The sequence below is a fragment of the Candoia aspera genome, chromosome 4 (genome assembly GCF_035149785.1).
Source record: "Candoia aspera isolate rCanAsp1 chromosome 4, rCanAsp1.hap2, whole genome shotgun sequence".
Lineage (NCBI taxonomy): Eukaryota > Metazoa > Chordata > Lepidosauria > Squamata > Boidae > Candoia > Candoia aspera.
Window position 1 is genome coordinate 31,965,870 of NC_086156.1, and position 21,235 is coordinate 31,987,104.

Sequence of the window (21,235 nt, forward strand, 5' to 3'; positions counted from 1 at the left end):
CCCATGGGGGATCCGTGGAATTCCAGACTGAGACTTTGCCCATGAGGTTGGGGGGGCATAAAGAAACCTTGCAATTTATTGTAGCCCCTATTGCCAACTATTCTATCATCCTGGGACTCCCGTGGCTAAAGAGTAGAAAGCCACAAATCAACTGGGACTCAGGTGCTTTATTGTTTAAAAATGGGGCTGGCAACCTCTTTACTGTACCACGACCCGGGCGGAATGTAGCCAGCACCCTCAACCACACCCCTGCGGCAGAACCTGTGGCACAGCCCAACATTCCACCCGAGTATACAGACTTCCTTGATGTGTTCAATGAGAAAGAGTGTGACCAATTGCCACCTCACAGAAAAACTGACTGTGCCATTGAAATTGACCCAAAGGCTAAACTACCTAAGCCAAAAATGTATGCTAAGAAACAGGTTCTCAGGGAATTTATTGACAAAAACTTAGAGTGGGCGTTCATTGGGCCTGCCGATTCACCTTTGGCAGCCCCGGTGCTCTTCTGGGTGAAAAAAGATGGTTCTCTGAGACTCTGCATGGATTACTGTGGAATAAATGCCATCTCAATAAACAATCAATACCCTCTCCCCTTAATGAAAGACATGCTATCACACCTATCGAAGGGGAAAGTATTCACCAAACTTGACCTCAGAGAAGCCTACTTTAGAATTCGAATTTGGGAGGGGGATGAATGGAAAACAGCATTTAACTGCCCTCTAGGTTCCTATCAATACAAAGTCCTCCCATTTGGGTTAGCAGGGGCCCCTGGAGTGTTTATGCAGTATATCAATGAGGTCCTCCATGAGCATTTGTACAAAGGGGTCCTGGTTTACTTAAATGACATTTTAATCTATTCTGACAACTTCAAAGACCACATTCAGCTTGTCAAGAAAGTCTTGCGCAAACTGAGAGATGCTAAGCTGTATGCCAAGCTCTCTAAATGCAAGTTCCACAAGTTCCAGCTGGACTATCTGGGCTATCGTATTTCTTCCAAGGGGGGCGAAATGGATCCTGCCAAAGTACAAGACATCATGGGGTGGGAACCCCCTCGCACCCAGCGTCAACTTCAGGTGCTGACAGGTTTAGTGTTTTGTGTAAACTGGTATCCCCACCTTGTGGTTCTAGTAACAAATCAGAGTTATAGGAGAGGCTTTGTTCTTTCCTTAAATGCTTTATATTTATTCATGCATTTGATTTCACTTTCAGATAACTTCACGGGTAAAGATATCCATATTGTTAGGAAAAATAGACAGTTTCATTCATCCTTGACCTGTGTTTGATGATAATGATAATCTACAGATCGATCAATTTGAACAACTTATGAAAATCCAGTTAGCCCACTTCTGGGCTTTTAAAATATCTTGTATTTTAAACATGCTATGTCACAATTTCATCTGAAACACATGACACTAAAACAATGAGAAATCAAAGTTGAAGGACAGACAGTAAGGCCCTAAAGCGTATAGCTTGGTAATTCAGTGGAATGATTCATGCAGAGATGTTGCCATGCATGAGGACTTATTCTCCAATGACCTTTGTGGACAGCTTTTGAGATGAATTAGCTTTTTGTTCTTCTTTTGTTTTCACATTTGTACTCATTGTCTGAGATTGCAGGAATGAGTGGGTGTGAACACACATAAGCCAGTTTCTTCTCAGTTCTGTATGGTTTGGGTAGTTCTCGGTGACATTTTGCCCTTCAGTGGCATTGCCTCATGTAATCTCTTCACTTGTTGGTGATAAGGGGAATTTTCTCTCTTACAGGAAGAGGCCCTCCAAGAGGTTCCTTATACCAGGATTCTGGCTCTGAATAAGCCTGAATACTGCTATATCGTGGTTGGAATCATTGCTGCTGCCATCGGAGGAGGTGTTGTTCCTGCCTTTGCAGTTCTGTTTGGTAAAATCATTGGGGTACGTTTAGGACTGCTCAGTACCTCTGTTTCCTTTTTTGCAGAATCTATCAAACCCAACAGGTGTGCTGATTTCTTATCTCGGTCTTTCTTTATGTCTTTACCAATGCTAGCTCAATGGGATTTCAATTTTGCTGCCATTGCAGTTCCACCTCTAGCTTTCCAAAAACACATTCTAAATCATTCCTCCCAAAATAAATGAATAATCTTAATCCATGTGACCCAAGCATCCTCCAAGATAGTATAAAGCAGGAGAGAGTAGCCCGGAGAGCATATATTATTATTTTTCTGATGTGCATTTTCCATTTTGTTCTGACATGTTCTTTATATCAGGGTTCCTCAACCTTGGCAACTCTAAGCTGTGCAGACTTCAAAGCTGGCTGGGGAATTCTGGGAGTTGAAGTCCGCACAGCTTAGAGTTGCCAAGGTTGAGGAACCCTGCTTTATATGGACAGACATATAAATTAAATAAATTAATAGAATAATAAAATGCCATACATATTATACATACAATGGCTCATTTCAAAAGCCATTGGCAAGGAAGCTATTCCTTTATTCATCACCTTGCTGTACTAAGAGGAAGAGGGAGAAGAAAGGGGAATATCAAGAAAGAGAGAGAGAGAGAGAGAGAGAATGGAAGCCCCACCTGCTTTTGATTTTAGCTCTGTATAATCCTTGTTCTGCCCCAGCTGTCCATAGATTATTCCTGTGGAAATCCAGCCTTGAAAAGAAAAAGAAAAAAAGATTGCCCGGGCACTAAAATGATGATATTGGATCAGCTTTAATAATACTCCCTGGCTTCCAGATTCCAGACCCAGTTCAGAGTATTGATATTAAATTTCAAACCCAAATCCAATATGAACCTGAGGTCTAGAACAGTCCTTTTGTCAAGTGCCCCTGCCTTGAAACCTTAGGTGACTCGTGACCACGGAAAAGACCAGGGGTGTCTGCAGGATACAGTGGGAAAAAGTCAAGATAGCAGCCATGACCATGCAGTTGAAGCTCCACATATAAAAATAGGCAGAGTTTTGATTACCCATTGCAGCCACCATCTTGACTATTTTTCACCGTATCTTGCAGATACCTCTGACTTTCTCAGTAGGATCTCCCTAATGGTGGAGAGCTTTCCCCACATGAGAGAGAACCTTCTCCATTACTTTGGTTCAGCCACCCAGTTATTTGTTTTATTTATTAGCCACACTGAGCATGATTTTTCATGGAAAAGGAGATACAAAATTTTAAAATATAATTCATTGAACCATTTGTTTCACCAACTGATGATGTGAACTGGAGCTCACAAAAGCTTATGCTTTTTAGTAACATTTGTTAGTTGGAAAAGGGGCTCCTGGACTCCTGACTTTTTTCCACCATAGACTAACATGGCTCTCCTACAGTTATTTTGGTATGTTTGTTCTATCCATATTATAATTATAAGCCCATGTAGGGAAAATTGTGACATATAGATATTTCAAATAAATAAAGTTACTTTTAACTTTTTCTTCTTATGCTAATCTTTTCCAAGCTTCTACTTAGCCCTGATTAAGTTCTACCTTTGAATTCAGTGATTTTTGAGCATAGTCTCAAGGACGGTCATGATCCAGCCTTCTGTTTCTAGAAAGCTATGAGATTCACCTACAAATTCTGTTCTGACAGGGAGTTACCAAACATGGGCTTGTAAACTCCTCTAGATGCTGGTAAAGAAGTTGACTTTTCTATATCTCTTTGCTGCCATCTTGTGGTCATTTCCTATAGTCTGAATTAGAGATTAGGGATCACTGAATTAGAATTGGTTTGGAATTCTTCAGGTAAAATGCAATGTGATGCTCAGGACAGCTGAGAGGAACATGTGGTATAGCAACATGGAAGCCAGGGAAATTGACTTGCAGGAACTGGTCATAATTTGAACTAAATAGAAAGTTTGTCAGCAGTGGTTTCTTGTGCTGGTGATTAATGCTATGCTTTGCCACCCAGGCTTTCCAAGAACAAGATGACGTAAAGAAAAGCCAGAGTACAGTGCTGTATTCCCTCATGTTTCTTGTGTTGGGAGTGATCAGCTTAGTAACTTATACAATCCAGGTAAGTGCTGGCATAAGGCCCACTCAATAAGAAATTGTCACAAAGGAGCATCCTCTGAGTAGCAGAGGATTGGACACAAAGTTACTCAGCCAATGCAACATGAAAAGGCTTACAGTTTGTAGCTTGTGACACCATGCTTTGTTTATCTGTCAGGCAGAAACACTTCACTGAAATCCCATAAATCACATGTGTGTCTTTCTGCCTGATTTGGCTACATAACCTATACATCCAGACCTTCTCGACATTCAGCGTGCTTCTCCATTAACCTTTTTATTCGAAGTGCATTGTGCAGTTCCTCATGATATCACTATCGTAATTAGTTTTTTTTCCCCTTTAATCTTTGATATGGTTCTGTCTTTATTTCCTGAATCTTTAGTTAAGTTCTGCATGTATATTTTAATGGTAATTTTTAGGTGGTTATGTTTTTAGTGTTATTTTATTGTAAACGGCCCAGAGTCCCCCACTGGGGGAGATGGGCGGTGATATAAATTTAATAAATTAAATAAATTAAATAAATAAATAAATTATTAAATACCTGGAACCGTCACCCCCATCTATTGGATATTCCCCCTTCAGAAGTTAATGACCCTTTTCTAGAAACAGAAAGCTAAAAGTTTTATTTTTACACCTTGCAGGGATTCGCCTTTGGGAAGTCTGGAGAAGCTCTCACAATGCGGCTGCGCTCTCTTTCCTTCAAAGCATTGCTGCAGCAGGTAACAAAACAGGGCAGGAAAAGAGAAACAAGAACAGTCTGGGGACAGGGTTGGCTTCAATGCTTGTCTCCAATTACAATGGATCACACTTTAGAAATATACATCAGCAAAAAACAACTAGTGAATGAAAACAGCAAATCTCCATTATAAAAGTGGAACCTCTGTCTCAACTTCCACTGACTTCAGGGGCATATTAGTGTTGTTTCTTATCTTAGCAAGAATGCTGAGCTGTTTTGCCATTGACTTTTTGGGATGTTTTTATGAATTCCCAGCTAGTCTAAGCCCCAGGATTGCCTGGGGCTTTCTCATCTAAGTGGTAAACTGGCCCAATTCTGCTTTGATTTTCCAATTCAGCTAAGGCTGGTTAGGAAATGCCCCCTGCAGTCCAAAATAGTGACTTGCTGAACAAAAAGCTAGTACTTAAGAAGCTATCAGACCTCCATCTAGCCTAGAATTGTGTAGATATAGGAGCGTAATGCATTTATGCTAAAAGAAGTCCTTCACTTTTTCCTTGTAGATTCTGATAATTTCTGAATGGAGTTATGCTGCCAAAAGATTTATTCATTAACCTACAGAACATTCACATATCTCTGGAGGCATTAAAATTAATGTATCTTCTTTAGGTTTAACAGTGGAAAATAACATTTGAAGGCTGAAGTACTAATTTTATCTTCATGAATTGCTAGGTAGGGAAAAAACAGAGCTGAGTCAAAAGCAGCATTTTTAGTTCAGAGGTCTCGACTTTTCCTCCTTTCTTTCTTTTTTTTTAAATAGAGGCAACAAATGCTGGCTTCCAGAGTCCATCATATTTTGTTTGGGAAGTAATGTGAAAGAACAGATCAGTCCTGTCATTTCAGTATTAAACTATTTCAGCCTGTTATGTTCTTTCAGCCCTTTACATTTTTTCACTGTTCCACCATTCTACTGTTTTATTTGACTAAATCCACAGGGAGGAGTGGGGTAGATAAAATAAGATGGCAACTGTGACCATACGATTGAAGCCCTGCCCCTTTTTAAGTAAATGCAGTTTACTTAATGGCAGTTGCAGCTGCCATTGTGAGTTTTTTTTTTACACCCCTTGTTTTGTTATTTCAGCTTTGTACTAAGTTGGTAAATTAAAATCAGCACTGAGAACAGCTGGCTGAATAGTCTACAGTTGCTGCCTTGACCCCACCCAGGACTGATTGCCTGACTTTGATTCCAGTGAAGTGGATGACAAAGTGTAACAGATGTTACATGCTGTGTGACTACCATTGAATGTTGTGGCTTTCAATGGAAAAGCACTACTTTTGCAATTAAGGGTGACTTGAGTCTGAATCACTGATGAACTGGGAATGAGATGAAGGCAATTTCAGAGGGTCCTGGCAGAAGAAATGATGTTGCCAAGGCATGTCTGCACCAAGGTCAGGTACAAAGGGGAAAAGCTAGAGTAGTTGATAATTTCAAATATTATTTCAACTTGTTTTGGTTTTTAGGAAATTGGCTGGTTTGATGATCACAATAATGGTATTGGAGTTCTGTTGACCAGACTTTCAACAGATGCTTCTCAAGTTAAAGGAGTATGTTTTTTCCTTATTTTTTTTGTCTTTTACTGGAATTATAATTGCCTTGGTTTCAACAAGAGACTGCTGCAGGAATCAGCTGAATAAATCTATTATTGGAATCCCTTTAGCATTCTGAATATATCAGTGCCTGTGTTTTGTTTTGTGACTTCAGACAATTATTCTACTTGTATTTTCTAAAACAAGCTTGTTGGGGATGATACATTCCACAAGACTCCAAGATCCTGCCAATCAGTTTGGCACTGAAACTACAAGTAGTTCTCACTTAACAACCATTCATTCAGCAACTGTTCAAAATTACGATGGTGCTGAAAAAATGGACTTATGACCAATGTCCACAGATATGGCCATTGCAGCACCCCCTAGTCACATGACAAAAATTAGGGTACTTGGCAGCCTGCCCACACTTATGACCACAGGGACACTGCAACTACCCCACCCACCTATCTCCCCCCCACCTATGCCCTTTTGGCCCCCTGCTGCCCTCCACTCTGCCGCCCCAGCTGACCTTGCCATCTTCTTGCTCCCGCTGCTGACGAGGCATGCCCAGCCTGGCTGCCAGGCTGGGCTGTGCCAGCTGCAGAAAAGGAAAACAAAATGCTAAAGGCAACCCCTCAACAGCATGCCAAAATGCCCCTTTTTGCCATGCTCCTGGGTGAGGCTGGAGCTGGCTTTGGCTGTGGAAAAAGAAAAAAAGTGGTAAAGGCAGCCCTTTTTCAAAGAGCTGCTGGGCGGGGCTGAGCTAGCTTTCAGTTCCAGAAAAGGGAAAAAAAGGCTCACCGGTGGGGCTAAGCCCAGCAGCTCTTTGCAAAGGGGATTTTGCTTTCAGCCTTTTTTTTCTCCCTTTTCAGAATGCAAAGCTAGCTCAGCCCCTCCCAGCAGCTCTTTGCAAAGGGGCTGCTTTGGGCTTTTTTCCCCACAGCCGAAGCCTGTCCCAGCAGTGGAAGCAAGAAGCTGATGAAGGTCAGCTGGGGTGGTGGGTCACAGGGGCAGGGTTCTCAGAGTGCAGGGCAGCAAGGGCAGCTGCAGCTGGGACTGGGCTGGGGCAGCTGCGGTTTCCCGAGTCACAGAAAGCAGCCTCAGAGCCGCACGGTTCTGGGGTTGCTTGCTGCCCCACGAGGCAGGGTGCAGGGCAGCCAAAAGGGCAGAGATGGGGGATATAGGTGGGTGGGGGGAGTTGCAGGCAGTCCCTTACCTTACTGAGGCTCGGTGCTGGGAGGGACCAAGCCTGGAATGGCTTGGGGTGGGGTGGGTGGGTGCCCAGCTAACTACCGGTAAAATTCTCTTAACAATGGCAAGGGGAATTACCAGGATTGCCATCGCTAACCGATGCAGTCACGTGACATCTCGCTTTATGACTGCATCACTTAGCAATGGAAATTCCAGTCCCCGTTACCATTCTTAAGGGAGGACTACCTGTATAACTTTGCCAGCTAACTTACTGGCTTTGCAGCATTGCCAGATGATAGCATATCAGCATAAAGAGATGATTCTGCATCCTCTGCACGGTACATTTATAAAAATCCCAATGGGCAGTTTCAACTGATAAAGAGAAACTATGTAAAATGTGTTTTCAAGGAAGTTAGCAACATGACTTGGAAAAGCAGGGAATAAATGTTAATTATGTAACCTGACGTGAACTTCCCATAAAGTGATGCCTGTTTCAGTATACCTTAGCAAGGCATAGATATATTGTGCTTTTACAGAGGAAAAGAGCCTGTGAGCCTTCAGATGTGCTAAACTAACATTGATCATGTTAGTTGGTGATGCTGGGAGTTGTAATTCAGCCACACCTGGACAGTCTCTCCCCCTCATTGTGCACTGAATATTATAAAAATAATGTTTTATGCCAGAAAAGGTATAATTTGTTTTTCTTGTTTATTTTCAAGGCTACTGGACGTCGATTGGCCTTACTAACCATGACCGTCTTTACACTTCTGACAGCTCTTATCATTGCTTTTGTACATGGTTGGCAATTAACGCTGCTCATCCTGGCTTGTATTCCCTTGATCATTATTGCAAAGGCTATTCAAGTGAAATCAACGGCAGGCCATGCTGCTAAGGATCAAAAATCCCTTGAAGAAGCTGGAAGGGTATCTTCTACATATATAAACACATGGATAACATTAAGACTATGGTGGTGACAGTAGGCAGGAAATGCGTATAATTTGAACTTTCAATACTGTACATCCATTTCACTATTTTAGCAAGATCTGAGTCTATTTTAGCATGGTCCTTAGTCTTCATTTTTCTCAGTAGTGCTTCTCCAGGAAAATTTGGTCTGTTTATTGACATGCCACCCTTCCTCAGAATATACTGCAGGCAGTGCAATGTGAAATCACTAATACAAACTTAAAATATCTGTATACTGAAATGAACAATCGGGGAAAAGCACAACAAATTGAACACTCAAATTTCATAAGCCAGCCTGCAAGAACCTGGCCCCCTGGAAGTTGCTGAATTCCAACTCCCATCATCCTTTTAGTCATGCTGACTATAGCTACTGGGAGTTGTCCTTCAGAATGGTTTGGATGGCCACAAGTTCCCCACTCCTCCAACACAAGGTTCATAAACATTGCACACAACTGAAAAATGCCCTCCCCACACAGTCAGTCACCCGGTCCAGCTTAGCTTTTTTTGATCAGCAGAGTGGGAGAAGAAGGAAGCACTTTATCTCATGTCTCCTATTTTATTTTCTGGAGAGGAAGAAAAAACATCCCGATTTCTTCTCCTGTCTCCCCTCTCCAGGAAGAACACAGGGCAAGGGAGAAGAGATTCCAGGAAGTTAACTGGTTGTAGTGGAAGATTACTTTGAAAAGGATTGGCAGAGATTTAACTTGCTGGTTCTGCATTGCCCTTTGAGAAAAGCCAAACAACAAATGTAATTGATGAACAAAACGATTGGAAAAATCTTTGACTTGTTCGCACATTGTCTATAGCTTATTTAACAATAGTTTAATAAATCACAATTGTCTGGATTCACACATGATAGATCATGAACCATGCATTATAAACTACAGTGGCCCACATTTTTATAGTATGCCATCCCACAAGTTTTCTATTTAGTTTAGTGTCTGTAGGCATGTAATGCTACACATCACAAAAATTCTCATATGTATGGGTGAATGCCTCATATTTTCTTTTTTTTCCAAAATCTAGATTTCAACAGAAGTTGTAGAAAATATAAGAACTGTTGTGGCATTAACAAGAGAAGATAGATTTTTTGAGAATTACAAAGCAAGCTTATATGGACCATACAAGTAAGGACTGGATGCTTTATAGCTTTGTACGTGTGTTTGTGTTCGTACACATGTGTTTGCATGCATATTCCTTGTAATCACCATGTTTAATTCTTTTTTTAATTGAACAAACAGTGTTAAAAAGAAAAAGAAACCATCAAAAAAAATTAAGGAAACAGAACAAAAAAGAATAAAAACCTATACAGTATACCAATAATCTCTCTCACACAGAGACCCAAATGCAGTTGTGATGCAAAATTTTTTGACCTTTACATTCAATATTTCTATCAAGAACAACATTTGAACAGATGAAGTAATCTGTTGGGAAAAACATGATTAACATAGCTAATAAATGGTGGTCAGATTTGAATGAATGTATCTTTTAGAGTACAGCTTTGAAAAATCTTTGTTCCTCCATTGTTTTCATCAAAGCCATTTCCCATTTTTTTCAATATAGTAGATCCAATTAAACATGCATATTATTTTTCTTATGTGCTGTGGCAACAGTACCAGCTCTTCCCATATTCCATCTAGCCCTGAAATAGTAATCAGCACTGAGGGTCCTTGCATGTGAAGATACAGAGAGCAGCTACTTGGAGACTGAACTTTTCAGGAGGAATTCCCTGTCGATGGAATGAATACCCTTCCTTCTGGAAAGTCCATGTAGTATCTACTTTTTTTTTTTGGCTTTGTTGTTGTTTTGCTTTAGGGAAATCCTTAGTTATTCTTGCAAGCATTTAAATTCTTTTCTGTGGATAATTAGTTTTACCTCCATGGGGTACTTGAGGGATTTTTAATAGTGTTTGCTTTAATTTCTGCTTCTTTTCATTGCAGTACTACTTTACTTATTATTGGATTTTTATTTCCTTTTTGATTGTTCATTACCAGAGAGTTTTTTAAGAATTAATAGTAACTGAGCAGAAGGTTTGAAATGTAGAAGCTTTGCCTACTTTTCCTTTTATTTTATGATTGGTTGTGAATTAACTCAATTATTCTCTTTTATTAGGGACTCACTAAAGAAAGCTCCTATTAATGGATTTTCCTATGCCATAGGCCAGTGTTTCAACTATTTTATAAATGCTGCTGTCTTCAGAGTTGGAGCATGGCTTATTGCCCACTGTTTTATGAACTATGAACAACTGTTTATGTGAGTGCATTTGCTTTTGGCTTTTATGTATGGCAATGAATTGAAAATATGAACGGATGTTACCAATTTTCATATGTAGATATGTTATATTTGTGTCCTTTTAAAGCAAAAGCAGTCATGTTGACAGTGAAGGAAAAGTCCCCATTAATAACATCTTAACCAGGTCAATAGACTGTTTATACTGTAGAAAGGCTTGCACATTCAGCACATACTGGTGCCATTATCCAGGCTTCCTTTAGATGTTTTCCTCACAACCTAAAAAACCCCACACAAATAACCTTAAAATGTAAAATAAAAAGTTTGAAATCTCAATAGTTTTTGGTATTCTCACATAAAATTTCTCAAGATTCCATGCAAAAATATGGAAGTTCTGCAAAATAAGAGGCAGGAACATCAAGATCTCTGAGGTGAGATTGCCAAATCTCATGAGATTTTAACACATTCCCCCAAGATTTGGGGGATTTTCAGTACTATGAAATAGTCTGTATGTGTGCTTTGTGGCCCACTGGTAGTTCCACTCCATCAGTCTTAACTATCTTTCCTCTCTTTACTACCATCTGGTCACACTTCTCCAGTCCGAATGACATCCCAATGTTCTCACTGTAGATCCATGTCAGGTGGATCAACAAGTCAGTGTTTCATTCACTCTTAGTATATAGCTTGACATCATCCATGTAGAGGTGGCTGATGGTAGTTCCACTCTTGAACTTGTATCTGTATCCAGTTCTTATGATAATCTGGCTGAGCGGGTTCAAGCCTATGCAGTGTGGCAGATTGCTGGAAAGCATTTGGCCCAAGAGATCAGAAAAAGCACACCCCAGGCATTTCTATAAAATTAAATGTATTTACAGAAAGCATAAAAACATATTTACCAGCTCATGCATTCACATGCGCAGAGCTGGGACTGGAAGGAAGGCTGTGAAAAAGGAAACCGAAACTGTAACAAGCCCAGGTAAATTCCTTCCTCTAGGCAATCAGCAGCTTTATCTTATATGGTAATCTTTTCACACCCCAACCTGAGGATACTTAAGTTTGACCTTCTGACTCTGCCAGAGTGATTTGTTACCATAGTAACTTAATTCCCTTACAGCCAAATTTCTCACAGAAAAAACAAATACCAACATGCAGAACAGCAGCGGGGACAGTGCATCACCTTGGTATATGTCATGCTTGATGGCTGTTCTGCCAAGTGTCCAAGCAGTGATCAGGTGCTCAGACATTTGGCTCTTTTAGATCCAGAGACAATAAGCACACCAGTGGATAAAGAGATTTTAAGCTTTATTATAAACTTAAACAAACAAATTTATAGCATAAAGAAAGGAAAATCATTACATACCAAGCACGTTGAAACCCCATCTCCCTTAGGCTGTCAGGAGCCCCTTAATAAGGACAGTGGAGATACCCCAGGATGGCTCAATTTCCACAACACCTAGCACTTAGGTCTGTGCAGAAGCTCCCCAACTTAAAAGGCAATCCTCAGGTTTTTATCAAAGTCTGGCCCTAAAACCTCGTGACCCTGTTTCCATGGTACAGAGGCTCCAGGATCTGACCTTGACTGGACAGTTCCCAGGGTATGGAGCACCTGTTTAATCCAAGAGCCTGGGAAACTATACAGATAAGCTAGCACCTAACAAAAAACAATATTGTGGTTTTCTCTCCCCCCGCCCCATTCCAAACAGAAATAAAAATAAAAAACAAGCCAGCTAAACATTGGTGTTGTTTATTCGTTCAGTAGCCTCCAACTCTTCGTGACTTCATGGACCAGCCCACGCCAGGGCTTCCTGTTGGTCTTCGCCACCTCCAGCTCCCCCAGGGATGAGTCCATCACCTCTAGAATATCATCCATCCACCTTGCCCTTGGTCAGCCCCTCTTCCTTTTGCCTTTCACTCTCCCTAGCATCAGCATCTTCTCCAGGGTGTCCTGTCTTCTCATCAGCATCTTCTCCAGGGTGTCCTGTCTTCTCAAGCTAAACATTAGTATAACTCAAAATAAACTCTAAACTTCTTGTGTGAAGGAGAAAAATCAAAATATGTCACTTAAACTTCTCAAAATAACAATGGTCTTCCATGTTGCCACTACAATGGCCACTTCTGAGAGCTGTCTTGAGTTGACTTCCAGTGTTGTCTTCCACAATCCCATTGAGTTCTTCAGGAAGGTCCTTAGTGTCCTGTTGACTTTGTATAGTGCCAGGCATTCACAGATCCATGTGTATGGCATTGAGTCATTGGCTTTCCTGTAGTCAATCCAGGCTGTGCTCAGATTGATCTGTCTAGACCTTGAGTCTCAGGCGACTGCTCTATCTATGAGCAACTGGTGTTTGAGCCTCTGGTGTTGTTCCCAATGCCCTTCTGAGCTGTGCTTGTGTACTGGCCTATATGGTCCTGTAGCTTGGCAGCTATGATGCCCGATAGGGCTTTCCGTGTTGTGGGGAGGCATGTTATGGGCCGGTAGTTGGACACTGTTCCCTTGTGGGGGTCTTTCATGATCAGCACTGTCTTTCCTTGTGTTAGCCAGTCTGGGTGGGAGCCTGCTGCTAGCAGCTAGTTCATCTGTGCTGCTAGGCATTCATGCACTGCTGTTAATTTCTTTAGCCAGTAGGTGTGGATCACATCCGGGCCAGATGCTGTCCAACTTTTCATGTTCTTGACCTGCTGTTGGATGCCTGGGTACTGTGTACTATGATGGTGACTGGTTCCTGTTCTGGGAGATTGCTGTGGTCTGTTCTTAGGTCCTGCAGCCACTTTGCACTGGTGTAATATGTCTTCTCCCATATATTCTTCCAGTATTGTTCAGTTTCTGCTATTAATGGCTCTGCTGTTATTGTGTTATTGCCCTACAGTTGGGAGTACACCTTGGATGGTTCTTTGGAGAACATTTGTATCTTCTTGGCCTCTTTTTCTCTAATGTATCTCCTTAGCCTGGTAGCCAGTGCTGTGAGCCTTTGTTTAGCAGTCTCTAGGGCTTCAGATGGAGTCAGGACCTTGCATTTTTTTCAGTAGCTGAGTCTTATGCTTAATCTCCACACCCTTCTGTAGTTTCACCAGCTGACTAACTTCTCTCCGAGTTGCCTTGATCTTAGCCTCCAACCTCACTTTCTGGGGGTGGGGTATGCATCCTGTTCTTCTTGATTGTGTAGCCAAGCATCTTCAGGATTACAGTGGCTGTAGCATATACCAGTTCATTGGTTTTAGTTATGGTGGCAGTAGGGATTGTCATATGAGGGCTCTACTGGCATCTTCTAGCATACTATCTGATGGTACATCTCCACTGAGCTTTGGTAATTGGTCTTGCGGGTTGACTGTAGCTAGTTTATCCATGATCTTATGCCTCATATCAGCTGCTGTGTTCTGTAATGGAGAGGATGGTACTGACGTTCCAGCTTCAGGTGTTGGCTGCCCCTCCACTTGTTCTTCCAGGTCTTCTTGAGTCTGGGATGTATGTGTAGTTGGTCTATCTCAAGTTGTGAGAGCAGCTTCCTCTTCACTATATTGAAGCATTGGGTAACTAGCTGTTTCTCAGTTAGTGTGGATGCAGGTCTTCTGTCCATCCATAGTTCCCTCATACATTTCATATATCCCCCCTCATTAGGTCTACTGTTGTAACATTCCATCAATTCCAAGTTCTCTTGTCTCATCCATGTATGGTTTGTTCCAGTAGCCCGCTTATCATCAGATTGTCCTGGTTCCCCAGCATCTGACGTGGACCTTGTTAATCCTGGTGACGTCTGAGCTGGCATGACTCTCTTAGTTTGTGTCACTGTCATATTCAAGATAGGCAGGTGAAGTGTTAGAGGGTATTTGCCCAAGGACCCCTACTAGTAAGGTAGGTACCGGCTGGGATTTGAACCCCAGTCTGCTGCTCCAAAGGCGGCACTCTAACCACTATGCTATCCAGCTGCTTCTATAATCACAGAATGATGGTACCAGTTGAAAAGTTCTTGGTATACAAGGAATTAATCAGCACACACAAACACACACATGTGTGCACGCACACACACATTCAAATTATTGGCCACCCATCTCACATTCATGACTCTGGGCAGCTTACAATTAAACATAAACAATACAAAAAAACACAGAATAAAACAACCATACAAACCTAAAACAAATAAAAATCATAAAAATCATTTAATGCAGTCATTAGGAGAACCCAGTCATTCACAAACAGTAGAGCCATTTTATGGGCTCCACACAACTCTGATCCCGAGGCCAGATGGCAAAGACAAGTCTTCAGGCCCTTCCAAAAGGCCATCAAGGTGGGGGTCAGCCTGATCTTGGGGACAATGATGTTCCACAGGGCACATGCAGCAGCAGAAAAGGCCCTCCTCCTGAGTACCATCAGATGACACTCTCTAGTAGATGGAGCCCACAACAAGCCACTTCTGCCAGACCTGATGGGATGGATAGATGTCACTGGGGAGAAGTGGTCCTTCAAATAAACTGGCCCCATATAAGATAAAACTGACAGTTACTACTAATAATGGTAGTCATTGGGAATCTCCAGGTTCAAACGTAGTATGCCTTTGGATACCCCTTGCTATATAGAGCAACAATGGGGAAGGATTGTTCCTTTCATGTCCTGTTTAAGTTATAGCAAGAATTGGGGCATAATGTCAGTATCTGCCACTAACTCCACAGCTTTTACTCATACCTATTAAGAGTTGTGGAAACCTGAACTTTTGGCATACAGTATTTAAGTGTAAGGTCAACTGTCCCTTTTTCTCAGGTTGTCCATTATAACCTTTGATCCTTACAAGAGATAATGTCGAATTCCAGCTTCTAACCTTTGCAATATATCTTAGTGTTCATATTTTCTGATACTGATTAACAGATAATTAGTTTGACTGAAGGATAATCTTTGGTTTAGTTACTGAAGTAAACTGTCACAAGGCAATTCTATGTATATCTGTCTAAGATGGCCTGAGTTCGCTGAGACTTTTCCAAGAAAGTACATATAGGATTACAGCTACAATGACTTAAATAGTCTTCTTGGATAGTATGAAATCCTTTTGCTTCCATTTTTCATGTCAGGTTGCACTACAGGCAGTAGTTTTTGTCCAAAGTTTCATTGCACATATATGGCCAACTATACAGGCATTTGGCAAAATGTTTTACTTGATCTTATTTAATGTCTAATGCCCTAAAGAGATACAAAACTGAAAGTAACAGGTTCTGTTTAAAGAGGCTTACAGTGTAGAACTCTAGTTGCAAAATCAGTGCCATTTACAGCTGTCTTCAACAAAGTTTGTTACTTAAAAATATACATTTATATTCTTTTCTGATACAGCGCTTTAGTATTTTTGTTTTATATTTCCAGAGTCTTCTCATCGGTGCTTTTTGCTGCAATGAGTGCTGGCCAAGCTAATTCTCTTGGACCTGATTTTAGCAAATCGAAGGTTTCTGCCCAAAGAATATTTCAGCTTTTGGATCGAAAGCCTCTAATTGATAACTATAATGAAGAAGGGGAAAAATTAGTAAGATCTTACTGCTTATGCTCTTTTTAATATATTAAATTTGCATGTTTTAATATTGCACTGAAAATCGGCAATAGTATTGCTTTGGTTTCTGCCAATTTGATCTGAAAATTTGTTAGGTAATGTATATAATTATTTACCTAATAAATGGATAAACCAATATTGCACTCAATACTGTGCAATAAATATCATTTTAAAATCCTGGGACTTACATCCAAGTAAAGTTACTTCTATAAGAGTTTTCCTCCAGTCCCATTGTTTCAATGGGAAATTTAAACTCATTAAACTTAAATTGAACTTCACTTTCATTGGATTATCCCCTTATATTTTAATGTGTTTTAAATGTTTGCTGCATTATTTATTTATTTGTCATATTTTTATTACCACCCATCTCCCCCACTCGGGGGACCTGGGCGGTTCACAAAAAAACAGTATAAAATACAATAAAATCAGAATAATATCATTAAATATACATATAAAATATAATACAATCCAAGTGATGGCAGATCTAATCCCACCCAAAGGGGACCAGAACCGGTCCCGGCAGGACTAGGGAACCAACCAGCCCCAAGAGTGGCTCTTTATTGCCAGTACTTGAAGACAGAAGCAAAGCTGGTGATGAGAAAATGCTGCTGCAACAGAGTGAAGCTCCTTGAAATCTTCCACTCCACACGGATCACTTTCAGCTATCTTAACAGTTAATATTGTAACTTATAGGTATTATGAAATATTGTAGTCATGTTAACCAAACATATATTCTTAAAAGAGGAAAAACAATGTATTATCTATCTATGGCTTTAGGAGACAAATCGAGTATCATCTCCTTGCTTTGTTCATCATCTGGGATGTATCTTATTGGCAATTATTGGAAATAGGAAACTGGACTAGATTCATCCTTGACTTGGTTCTGAAGAATCTTGCTGCTTGCTTTTGCAGCCTTTTTCTTTTTTGAACTATCTTTCCAAAGGGATTCTAGGCGTACATATTCTTGTAGACTCCAATCATATAGGCGAAAGCCAGTTGCCTTGGCAACAGCAACTGTTTGCTGTGGATAGTAGAGCGCGGTACCAATCCCCATGAAGCTTATTGGATACACCAATCTTTTAATTCTGGAACCTCTTGCTAAGAACAATCCAACAACACCAGCAAAACCTATAACACCAAGCTCCAAAATCCTGGAGGTGGAATTTTAATAATTTCATAACCATCTTTAACATATTCAAATGTTTTTTCTACCTTGGGCATAGCTTTACCAGTACCATCCTGAAACCAGGCTGCATATGGCTCCAAAGAATGCCGCAGATGACAAATACTTTCTTCCAGTTGTGACTGTGGATCTTCCACATATTTTAATTTTGGTGTTGGACTGGTATAGAGTGAAAGCTCATCAACTTTTAGTAGGTTCTTTTCGGAAGATTCATTCTCAAGAGAATCAGCATATGCCTGTACTGCAAGCAAGCTTAAGGTACCAGCCGCAGCGATCAACTGCCTAATCTTGAACATAGCAGTAAAAATTTGTTCTCCTGAAGGGTGGCCAGAGCTGATGATGATTATATCTTGTAAACAATAAAAGGAGTAACAGGGGAACTAGTCATTGCTCATATACAGAAATGACCAAGAAAATATATATTGCCTAAGAAGAATAGCCATTAAAAAAATGGGGAAAATCCATAATTTCACTTTTTTTCTTTATTTCAGCTAATTTAAAATAATGTCAGACTGCTTATGTAAAAAATCAAGTAGTAGAATTTTTTTGACATATTATTGTAGTTCGTCAGATCTGGAGAGTAAGAATTTCAAAAACTATCCCACAGAGAATCAAAATGGTCTTTCTCTATATGGATGGAAGTACTTTATTGTTGTTACTACAACCATTCCACTACTATTACTACTAGTAGTAGTAGTACATGAGGAGGATGGGAAAAGAAAAAGAAACTTGTGCAAAATCACAGTGTTTTTGTGTTTGTTCTCATCATCTCCTCACCTCTCCCCACTGTAGGAGAAATTTGAAGGCAACATTGAATTCAAAGACATCCATTTTGCATATCCAACCAGACCAGAAGTTCAGGTTTTGCAAGGGCTCAATATAACGATTAGCAAAGGCCAGACTCTGGCTCTGGTGGGCAGCAGTGGCTGTGGCAAGAGCACATCCATTCAGCTTCTAGAGCGATTCTATGATCCCATTTCGGGACAAGTGGTAAGTGGGCCTTGGTTCTACTGAAAACATTTCCTTGGCACAAGATGACATATCCTAGCTGTAATATCTAGGGCTACTTCTCTGTTGGGATCATTGGTTATGAACCTTTACCTTCACTAAATAACTGGTGATTTAAAATGCAGCAGTAGTGGTAGTTTTATCATAGCCAGGATGAGAATTACTCATCATGGATGACAGTGCACATAAGAGATTTTGCTACAAAAAATGAAGATGAAAGATATTGTATAATATGTATATAGAGGGGGGGAAAGCTGTAAAGAATGTTGTAAAAAAAGCCAAGGAACAGTTAAGACTAAAAGAGGCAGAGTAAATGCCAAGTGATTTGGATAGAAATAAAAGAAATTGCTGTGGAAGTGGCTGGAAAGGGGTAAACAAGGAGGGTTATTATGAAAGTGAGAATTGGATAATAGAGGAGAAACATAAAATTTGAATGCACTGGCAATATAGTATTTAGGCAATTGAGTAACGGAACAAGAAGAGATGGCTTAAGAACCTATAGGTTCTGAATTAATGTGGACTGAATACAAAAGCAGCACAAAGAAGCACACTGAGGTAATTTGGCCACATAGAGAGAATGAATCCCCCAAAAACTCTATGAAGGAAAGAGCGAATGGGTGGAGAGGAGGGTGGGAACCAAGAAAGTTGTTGGAAGGGCTTGATGAGATCCCAAAAAGAGGGAGATGTGAAGTTTAAAGAACAAAAAGCAATGTATTAGGCAAGGTGTGTAAGTAGTAGAGTCAGTCTAGGCAACAGGCTAGAAACTGGGAACTGTGAGGCCTGCCTTAGACACAAAGCCAGCTGGGTGACCTTGGGCCAATCACTTTCTCTCAGCCCTAGGAAGCAGGCAATGGCAAACCATGTCTTAAATCTTGCCAAGGAAACTTTAAAGACTAGTCCAGGCAGTTGCCAGGAGTCAACCCTTTTTTGAAGGCACTCTCCCCACCTGCCAAAAAAAAGTGTGTAGTGGAAGCCAGGATGATTTTCAAGGATAGGAAAATATGAAGTATAACGAGATACAGTGAATTGTGTTGGTGAAAACTAAATTCAGTTATGTTTCTTTTTCTTCTTACTCCAGTTTCTTTTGCTTACTGTTACTTTTTTCCCCCTGTGCTTTGCATAATGTTGCTTATTCCAGAAGGGAACAGTGCATAGAGTTTATATGCTTGCATGGAGTATATATTCAACCTTGCAGTAAAGAGTGCCAGGTTTCCCTTTCTATTTTCAGATTGCAGATGGAGTAGACACCAAATCTCTACATATACAGTGGCTAAGATCCAGACTGGGCCTCGTGCAACAGGAACCTATTCTGTTTGACTGCAGTATTGCAGAGAATATCCAGTATGGAGATAACAGCAGAGTTGTTAGCCAGGAAGAAATTGAAGAAGCAGCCAAAGCAGCCAATATTCACAATTTTATAGAAAATCTTCCAGAGGTATCTAGCATCTTTTTTCTGCATGAGATTAATTATCCCAGTTTGCAGTGATCTCAGTTGTGAAGTAAAACTAATGACCAGCAAAACAAAACAAAAAAGCAAACAAAAAGGAAGTCTGTATTTTGAAATTCAGCTGATAACTTTAATTATTATAATTCAAGTACCATAATCTCATTTGAGATCTATAACTTGGGCCTTAGAAACAGTTGAGGGGATTTATCCCAAAAGTTGGGTTACCAGACATCGGGCAAAAAGGAAGACATGTCCTCCATCCGGCAGAATACTTGTCCTTTCTCTCTAGAATGCAGGCAACAGATTTTTTTTCAATGCCAGTCAGGAATTTGCAACACAATTAAAGGAGCACCAATTTGAAGAAGTTTCTATTCCTGTGCAAAATTACAAAACTCTATTTTAAGGTTAGGGCACTATCCTATTATAATGCATCCTATTAATGCTACTTACATTAGCTTTTCTTAATTTACAAACTGTCTGCACTTGATATTAGAGTTATGCAAGCTATCTTAGGACTCTGAGTTGACTCTCTTACAATACCGATAGTGTTCTATTTTTAAAAAACAGAAATACAGTACTCGAGTGGGTGATAAAGGAGCACAGCTTTCAGGAGGGCAGAAGCAAAGAATCGCTATTGCTCGGGCCCTTGTCCGAAAACCTGCAGTTCTGCTTCTAGATGAGGCCACATCAGCTCTGGATACAGAAAGTGAAAAGGTGAGTAAAGCCATAGCTGACTTCCTACCTCATGTATAAGCAGTTGGTCACTGGTTGAAAAATGATCTAAACTGAAAAAAAGTGCATCTCTGGTGGCATTATAAAGATATTTGTCTTTTGCCTTTGACTGCAGATTGTCCAGGAAGCATTAGATGATGCTCGAAAAGGCCGAACCTGCATTGTTATTGCTCACCGATTGTCAACGATCCAGAATTCTGACATCATAGCAGTCATCCAGAATGGCAGAGTAGTAGAACAAGGAACTCACAGCCAGCTGCTGGCACTGGGGGAATTTTATTATGCACTTGTCAATGCCCAAGTATCCCATTAGTTGTATTTATAGAGCCAGAAACAGACGTTTTGGATAATTTAGACCAAGGTGCAATATGACAAACCACTATTCAGCAAGTCCAAGACAGCTTTGGGTTTTCAGAGAGCAATCCACTGTGCCACATTGAAACAGAAGCACTAATAATATGGTGGAAGTGGGTCTGTTGGTCAAAAATTACACTTTTCGTTCCTATTTTAATTTTTTTGCACAACCTCTTGAGCACACCAAAAAAGAATTCATAGAACCCCAACCAGTATGAAGATTGTCTGTTCCATGTTCCATTATCAAGGAATTCTCAGGTGCATACAGATGCAAAGTGCAGATATTTTGCTACTTGCATGAAGAAAGAAAAATACTTATTTATATTTATTTATTTTTATTTATTTATCAAATTTGTCACCACCCAT

General features: G+C 40.4%; 1 protein-coding gene and 1 pseudogene across 1 annotated transcript in view; one reads left to right on the plus strand and one right to left on the minus strand.

Annotated features, from left to right (window-relative positions):
- The window catches only part of ABCB5 (ATP binding cassette subfamily B member 5), a 47,299-nt gene extending 26,276 nt beyond the window's left edge, over positions 1–21,023 (plus strand). The window contains exons 19-30 of the mRNA XM_063302026.1: positions 1,765–1,911; positions 3,882–3,986; positions 4,622–4,699; positions 6,175–6,258; positions 8,151–8,354; positions 9,421–9,521; positions 10,507–10,647; positions 15,965–16,121; positions 18,121–18,318; positions 19,565–19,771; positions 20,351–20,497; positions 20,631–21,023. Coding sequence (XP_063158096.1) covers positions 1,765–1,911; positions 3,882–3,986; positions 4,622–4,699; positions 6,175–6,258; positions 8,151–8,354; positions 9,421–9,521; positions 10,507–10,647; positions 15,965–16,121; positions 18,121–18,318; positions 19,565–19,771; positions 20,351–20,497; positions 20,631–20,828 — 1,767 coding nt within the window. The 3' untranslated portion in view covers positions 20,829–21,023. The remainder of the gene's footprint in view (positions 1–1,764; positions 1,912–3,881; positions 3,987–4,621; positions 4,700–6,174; positions 6,259–8,150; positions 8,355–9,420; positions 9,522–10,506; positions 10,648–15,964; positions 16,122–18,120; positions 18,319–19,564; positions 19,772–20,350; positions 20,498–20,630) is intronic.
- Positions 16,984–17,660, minus strand: LOC134496077 (MICOS complex subunit MIC26-like; annotated as a pseudogene).
- Positions 21,024–21,235: the final 212 nt, after the last annotated feature.